Source organism: Rhagoletis pomonella, unplaced genomic scaffold (genome assembly GCF_013731165.1).
Source record: "Rhagoletis pomonella isolate Grant_MI unplaced genomic scaffold, Rhpom_1.0 Rhpom_scaffold_00016, whole genome shotgun sequence".
Classification (NCBI taxonomy): Eukaryota; Metazoa; Arthropoda; class Insecta; order Diptera; family Tephritidae; genus Rhagoletis; species Rhagoletis pomonella.
The window spans coordinates 1,818,982-1,826,884 of NW_023458570.1; the positions used below are offsets into that span (position 1 = coordinate 1,818,982).

Consider the following 7,903-nt stretch of genomic DNA (forward strand, 5'->3'; position numbering starts at 1 on the left):
TTTCCTTCTTATTTGATTTCTTCGTTTTTGTTTCTCTTCTTATCTTGTTTACTAGGCGCTTTCTGTATCCGTTATTTTCCGCGATTGCGTATATCGTATTAAGTTCTTTGCTGTTAGCTTCTTTTTCCAATTGGGTTCGTTCAAGCCTGGTAATTAGATGTCTAAAGGCTGCATTTTTGTGCTGTTGAGGGTGGTTTGAAGCATTGTGGGTCTGTGGCCGTGGGCTTTCTATATATCCCGAATTCGCATTTGTTGGTATCCTCATTTATTTTAATAGTTTATTTTGCCTTCGTTTTCTTTATTCATAGTGAAATTTATATTCGTGTGTTGGTCGTTGAGATAGCCTAGAATTTGTTCCTTATTGTCTCCCGTTACAAGACATATGATGTCATCGACGTAGAACTTTACTCCCAGGCTTGTTGTCAGCTCCGTCATATACACATGAACACTTCCATTAAAATTGCAGATGTGGGATTACCCATCCCTAGCCCGTTCGTTTGTCTATATATTTTGTTATTAAACTTGAAGTAGTTTTGGTCTAGTGTTACCCTCAATGTGTTCACGATTTCCGTTGCTACGTTCTTGTCTGTTTTTTCTGTCAAAGCTTTAGTCAAGATGGTAACTGTTTCTGCCGTTGGTATCGATGGGTAAAGATCCTTAACATCAAATGATACAAATTTCGCATCTTTGGGTATTTCTAGCGATTTCATCCTGTGTGGCAATTTGAAAAAAGTCAATTTGAAAAAAAAAATTTTTTTTTGTTCATAAACAATAATTAATTATTAATAAACAATTACTGATGTTTAGTTCACTAGATCGTTTCAGTAGATCAATATCTGCAATTAAAAAAAAATCGTTAGAATCCTTGCTTTTTTGCGGCAGTTATAAACGATTTCATCAAAAGTTGCTATTAAGAGAGGAAAAAAGAAGCGTTCGTACTCAAAAAGAAAAAAATCATTATTCGAAAAATTCGCATTTCTGAGCAAAAAGAAAAAATACGTGTCTCCTTAAATTGTTCAAGGAACAATCCCTGTGAGTTTTATCGCAATCTTAAATTCACTTTCCGCCGGCCTGGGTGATTTGAGATGGAATGAGCCATATGCTTTCCTTGGATTTATTATTGTTTTTGCCGGTTCATTGCGTGCTTTACTGCCACTTGGTAGTCATCGGTTGGGTCCTTTCTCATCATCCTACAAACTACAGAAACAAAGAGAAAGAAAATAACTGATTTTTACCTACCTGCGAATCCACGATCCAGAAAATAAAGGTCGCGCCATTCGCGGACCGCTAACCCTCTCATCGTCGATTTGACAGCATCCACCCAATCGCTGACGTCATAAAATACTTTTGTTTACATTCACTGTTGCCAACTTAATGCTTTTCGCACCAAATTTAGTGGGTATTCAAAACCCGAACATTTTTGAGTTTGGTGCTTGGTGCGTTTTTGGTGCTTTTGTTTTTAGTTTGAAGACACCAAATTATAAAATCTTAAAAAAATGGAAGCAAAATTTATAGCAATCGTAAGCGTGGTAAGCAACTTCACAAAAATTTTAATAAAATCATGGTACAATCATAAGCGACAACAAAATATGTGGCAGCACCTTCAATCAAGCCAGAAGAAATCGACCGTCGTGCAAGAAACATTGATTTTTATTAATTTGAATCGGCATCCTTACAATATAATTATGTATGCATATAAAGTCCATAAAATACACCAATAAATATTTGGTGCTTTTTCAAATTGAAAACTTGGCAATACTGCCTTTTGTTCGATGCTTCCTCTTTTTCTTGTCGAGTTCGTCTTGCTCTCTCATTCTTGTATTTATTGACGTCACGGCCAGTTACTCTCAGCTCGATTGGCGCAATCTTGTATTCTATCATTCTTGCTGCGAATCCATGCAACAATTAATCAAAAAAGAGGTGAGCAGCTAATTTCTACCTGACGATGTACACACAGAACTCAAACTACTGGTTGAACGAAATAATATAATCCTGAGACGTACCAAACTATGAACCAACGACGATTTAACACGGCTATAAATAGTGAAACTATTCAGAACGAAAAATGTGTAATTGTAAGAACTTCATTTCAACAAATAAGAAAGTCTAAGTTCGGGCGGAGCCGAACATTAAATACCGCTACATGGTAAGCTGGGGCGTATCAATTTTGAGTAAATTAGAGTCCTTAAATTTCGAAATTTTGAAGTTTAAAGCAGTTCAGAAATTTTCCGTTATATGAAAAGCGGCCTCAATTTTAGTCCGATTTCAATAATTTTCAACCTTTTGCTTTTATGTGGCAAGCACAATAACCATACCGAGTTTGGTACAAATTGGTAGAACGGTTACCGAGATACATATGTGATCATAAGTGGGCGGTGTCACGCCCATTTTCCAAAATTTTATCATAAACGGATTTCTTGGTTAAGAATTGTTGCAAGCATTAATTTTGAATAAATTAGCTTTAATATTTACTGATTTATCGAAGATTTTGTATTTCTCTAAATTACCGTTATATGGGATGTGGGCGTGGTTATTGTCCGATTTTAAAAATTTTCGGCCATTTGGTATGTTGTGCGAAGGCCTGTGCGAAGGTCTGTGCCAAGTTTGGAAGAAATTGGTGCAGTGGTTACCAAGATATACACATGTAACCATAAGTGGGCGTGGCTACGCCCATTTTCCAAAAATTTACAATATTCTTATTTTTCGTCTAAAACTTATTGTAAATATCAATTTTGAGTAAATAATCTACAGTAGTTACTACAATATCGCAGTTTTCGTATTTTTGAAAATTACCGTTATATGGGAAGTGGGCGGGGATACTCTCTGATTTCGCCCATTTTCAATACCAACCTACCTTGGATAAATGGAAACCTACATACCAAATTTCGTTGAGATATCTCAATTTTTGCTCGAGTTATCGTGTACACGGACGGACGGACAGACGGACGGACAGACAGACATGGCTTAATCGACTTCTCTATTCATTCTGAGCATTTATGTATCACTTTGTCTATATCTATCTCGATTCGTTTTGGCTGTTACAATCAACCTTTATGTGAACAAAATTAATATACCCTTGTGCACAATTGCGCTCGGGTATAAAAATTTTCCTTTCGCCGACGCAAAACCGATCACCGTAATGTGCCTAATGATTATGATATTGTGGCAATCAAATTACACTGTGATAGTTTTTTTTTTCAAATATTTTCAAAGACATGGCCGCGGAAGACGGTTTCACCCTATTTAGTGTATGGGGGATCGAACTGCATCATTAGTTTTTTAAGTTTTCTGCACGCCTTTATACAACTTTTTGTTTTGAAAATCTTGCCTCCAATGGAAATTTTTCAGTTGTTATACCCTATTTTATGGCTTCTAACTTTTATCTGGTTTGCTTTTTTGGCAAAATTTCTTTGACAAATTTGTTTCGAACGTCTCAGGCCTTCACTTTTGTGAACATACCAAACTCCAGAAAGTAGGTCTTGGACACTTTTAGGTGGAAAATCCGAAAGCAGCTTTATACTAATTACACAGGAGAACACACAAACAAAAAGTTTTATGAACCAGAGGGTAGACCCCACTATTTCTAGAGTTTTGGGGTTGCTGAAAACGAATATGACCAAAAATTAGCTTCAACTGACCGTTTTTCCCGCTACCGCCCTCTTACAACCAAGATGGGTGTGTATTCTTACCTTCCTTGGGCCGTTGAAACCGAAAATGACTGTAAAAAATAAAGTTGTAAGGTTGAAAATGGTTTATTTGTAAGCAAATATAATGACTAAATAAAAAAAAAAAATAAGTGGATATGTGATTAATTAAAGATAGTACTACGTTTACTTGTGAAGCTTCCACAGAATACAACGACGAACTTTATTAACACTTTCAATCCTTCTGCCCAATCTTCATTATTGATACAATTTCTTACCAATTCGACTATTGGAATCATGTTTTGTTTTCTGCTTTTTAATGTGTGAAAGATTATGGGCCGTTTTCACAGTCGTTAGTTAGTCTTTAGTTAACTTTAACCAATAGCTATTGGTAAACGATTGGTTAACTAAAATTTTATTTCTCGATACTTCATTTAACTAATGGTGTAATATATTTAAAAGTATGGCAACACTAATGAAAACATATGATTTTAGTCTGCACATATTTGTGTAAATAATTGTTTTCAAAATAAAAGCGCGACGATGGCAAAGAGAAGTAATAATTTTTCGGCGGCAGAAATTGAATCATTGCTTGAAATTGTGGAAAAGCACAAAAAAATCATAGAATGCAAAAAAAGTGATGCAGTGACCACATTAATGAAGAACAAAGAGTGGAAAACAATAAGCGAGGAATTCAACAGTGGCAGCAGCGCATCCTTTCGCGATGAAAAAGTTCTTAAAACGAAATACTATAATTTAAAGAAAGAAATGCGGAAAAAGGCAGCATTCAACAAACGCAGCCTATGTGGAACTGGTGGTGGCCCTCTAAAGGAAATCAGTGTTACAAATGTGGATATGAAGTTGCGTGAGATAATGGGTGCACAGCAAATCAAGGGGATGGAAGCTAGTTATGATTGTGACCAGGACAGCTCGGAACAAAGACCAGCATTGACATATAATGGTTAGTTCATACTGCAAAGAAATAAAATTATTACGTTTTTAACTTCAACGGTTGCAATTTCCCTTCCAGATGAAGTAATGATCATCGAAAAACTTGAAAGTCCAGAGACGGTTCTTGGGGATGACGACGGCGTACAAATACAAAAGGTTTTTGGTGACGATAGTGAACAAGTACAAAGCGCTGATGATTACCAACCCATTAGTTTGCGATCCACTAAAAATAAAAAGCTCAGAGTACTGCAGAATCCGGCTCACAATAATATATCGTGGTCGAAATTAGCAACAATAAAAGCGAATTGGAGCGAAAAGAAGAGCCGTGTTGAAATAGATCTACTGCAAGAGGAACATGAAAAAAAGATGATGATGTTGCAGCGGCAAATAGAACAAAACGAAATCGAGCATGAAATGCGCATGGCAATTCTAAGGAAACGAAACAAAGAGATGGATTTGAAAATAAATAAATTTGAGGAAAAGTCACGAAAATAACAAATTTGAATCGTCGGCTGAAAAGTTCTGTTTCAACTATAAGAATCAATCGAAGTTCCTTTTTTCCTAATAGTGATTATATGCTTGGATTTATTTTTGTATATATATTTAGGGTATTCACAAGATGTCATTAGCGTCGTAATTTCTTAAAGTCGTAAAATTTGTCAATGTAAAATAATAGTTAAATTGTTTTAAGGAATTTCTATGGTAAAATGAAGGTACTAATATATTTTATTTCAGTTTAAAAACATTTTGGCATAGTTACAAAGCCTCAACCGCTATTTTACATAGAACAATTTTACGACTTTAAAAAATAACTTCGCTTATGACATTAATTGGATATGATATGAATTAAGGTGCCTTTTTTGTTTTTTACGGTAATCCAAATACTATAAAACATTAAAAACCTGAAGTGTACAAAACAAAATGGAAACAATACATGAAATACGCCTGTTTGAAAATTAAAACTGCTCTTTTGGCTTTTGCTCATGTATGGTACGATGAACTACAACGAATTTTTATTTCAATAGTGTTATTGAGCTTTGTACCACGATTTGTTTGTTAGGAAAAATGGAACGAATACAACGAATTTTATTTATTGGATTGGGAAAAACAATGAATGGTAATTTTAGTAAGTAAATATCTGGTTTTATGTTTGTGATCATAGATTCAATTAATTAATTGTATGACGCTTTCAGTTCAAGACCACACGGATCCAATCTGTGTCACATCTTTTCAATATTACAGAGTTGAAAAATACCCGTTAATAATATCATTTCTAACTGCATTTTTTTCGATGCGGCCGTTGGAGCCTCTGTTGTTTGGAATGTTTAATGCCGCAATGATTTGTTGATCAACTTCTGGAGGCAACGAAGGTGCTTCAGAATCGTGATGTAGTAAGCAGATGTTGTGCAAAATCGCTGTGGCGACAATAATCGGTTGAACCTTTTTACATGCAACCCGAATTCCTAGGGATAGAACTGGAAATCTGCGCTTCCAAACTCCATAGGAACGTTCGACAACGTTTCTTGTTCTTATATGGGATTCATTGTATAAACTTTCAGCTTCGTTAGTGACTGAATGAAGCGGTGTTAAAACACGATCATTATTTTCGTAGCCTTTGTCCGCCAGCACTATTGCATTTTCAAATTCCCCTGATTGCAAACGAACGCCAATTTTGGAATTCCGAAGAATCGTAGAATCATGAGTGGATCCCGGCCATCTAGCTACGACATCCAAAATCTTTAACTTGCTATCGCACATTGTTTGTACATTAAACGAAAAGAAGTTCTTTCTGTTACGAAATAACTCTGCATGATCTCCTCCTGAAAAAATTAAGAGCATGTGGGAGGGTTTAAACAACGTATATATGTATTTAAAAATTACCTGGAGATTGAATCTTCACGTGTGTGCAATCCAACGCACTGATCACACGAGGGAATTTCGAAACCATAAAAAAATCTTTTTGTGTTTTGCGTATTTCTTTTATAGCTACTGGGAACTGAATAAATTGTTTACGCAATCGTGCAATTTCATGTGAAACGAGAGTAATAACTCTCGATACAGTGCTTATAGATACACCGGCCGCATCTGCCATCAGTTGTTGTGTACTTCCTGTTGCATAAAATCTCAATGCAATGGCCAGCATGTGTTCTGGGGACAACGAATTGTTCCTATAAAGCAAAATTTAATAAATTAAAAGCAAATTTTTATCTAAATACATGAAGGACATTACCAGGTTGTCGCATGTTGTATATTGGGTCTAATAAGTTCCAAAACATCTCTTGCGGCTTGCTTGCATAAACGAAAACGTTCTCGAAAGTCTTTTTCATCGTAAAGAGTAAAGAAATTCGGACGACATTGTACTATCTTCTTTCGACGTTGTATCACAATCCTTAGCAACAAGTCATAATCTTCATCACTGTCACTGTTTTCCATGCTCATTTTAAATAAAAAAAGGTATTTCAATTTTTCTTTCTCATTAAAATAACTTTTGCCAAATTCTATTTTTTCCTTTCAAACAAATAGTAAAAACAGCTGTTTTTGACTATTGGTTAACTAATGGATGTACATTAGTTAACTATCAGTCAACCATTAGTCAAATTGATACTGTGAAATGAAAAGTGGTTGGTTAACATTAATCTATTGGTTAACTAAGGACTGTGAAAACGGCCCTATAAGAATAAAATTTTATTCACAACAAAAAGTATTCTATTTAACTATGCAAAACTAATTAATTGACATTCAGCGATCTCAAAAGCCTCAAAATACCGTAAAGTTTACTGATTTCTAAGTTTTTCTTTTCGCCATATTTGATCCGCCATTTCGACTTTTTGAAATCTGACCTCGGATTCCAAATACTTAAGCGAACCCTAAAGCGTTTGCATGCCATGTTTATCAAAACGCCCTGATTTTTTAATTTGAGTATTCGCCATATTGGATACGCCATTTTGAATTTTTAAAATCTGACTTCAAATTCGTAATCTGTGACTTCAAAAACATAAAAGCGCGTCTTAGAGCAAATAGTTTTGTCCACCTAGATTTGGATTTCAGACCTCTGTGGGGCGCTTTGAACCGAATAAAACCATAACGTAGTCATTTTCGTTTTCAGCGGCCCAAAAACATGGAATTACGCATACATTTTAATTTTGTATGAAAATTCAAAATACGAACTCATTAATAATATTTTGAATTAATAATATTTTTGAAATGTTCATAGTAGTGTTTGGCCGAGCTGCTCTTCCGATTTGTGGCGAGCGCCTCTATGTTGTCACACAAAGATGAGGAACCTACAATATTACGTCTACTCCGAG

General features: G+C 35.2%; 2 protein-coding genes across 2 annotated transcripts; one reads left to right on the forward strand and one right to left on the reverse strand.

The window, feature by feature from the left end:
• The first annotated feature begins 4,187 nt into the window (after window positions 1-4,187).
• LOC118749418 (myb/SANT-like DNA-binding domain-containing protein 3) lies at window positions 4,188-5,090 on the forward strand. The gene is made up of 2 exons (XM_036484221.1): window positions 4,188-4,605; window positions 4,675-5,090. Exons 1-2 carry the CDS (start codon window positions 4,188-4,190, stop codon window positions 5,088-5,090), a joined length of 834 nt encoding a protein of 277 aa, XP_036340114.1.
• Window positions 5,091-5,831: 741 nt separating this feature from the next.
• LOC118749419 (putative nuclease HARBI1) lies at window positions 5,832-7,028 on the reverse strand. Its single transcript, XM_036484222.1, has 3 exons — window positions 6,826-7,028; window positions 6,477-6,763; window positions 5,832-6,415 (listed from the first exon to the last, which is right to left on the reverse strand). The coding sequence occupies exons 1-3, from the start codon at window positions 7,026-7,028 to the stop codon at window positions 5,832-5,834; spliced, it is 1,074 nt and encodes a 357-aa protein (XP_036340115.1).
• Between the last annotated feature and the right edge of the window lie 875 nt (window positions 7,029-7,903).

Bases quoted from the DNA above. Each gene is read 5' to 3' on its own strand.
- LOC118749419 (XM_036484222.1), bottom strand. From the start codon at position 7,028: ATGGAAAACAGTGACAGTGATGAAGATTATGACTTGTTGCTAAGGATT. The intron at 6,764-6,825 runs GTAATGTCCTTC...TTTGCTTTATAG, and splicing joins ATACAACATGCGACAACCTG to GAACAATTCGTTGTCCCCAG. The intron at 6,416-6,476 runs GTAATTTTTAAA...TAATTTTTTCAG, and splicing joins CGTGAAGATTCAATCTCCAG to GAGGAGATCATGCAGAGTTA.
- LOC118749418 (XM_036484221.1), top strand. From the start codon at position 4,188: ATGGCAAAGAGAAGTAATAATTTTTCGGCGGCAGAAATTGAATCATTG. The intron at 4,606-4,674 runs GTTAGTTCATAC...TTTCCCTTCCAG, and splicing joins ACCAGCATTGACATATAATG to ATGAAGTAATGATCATCGAA.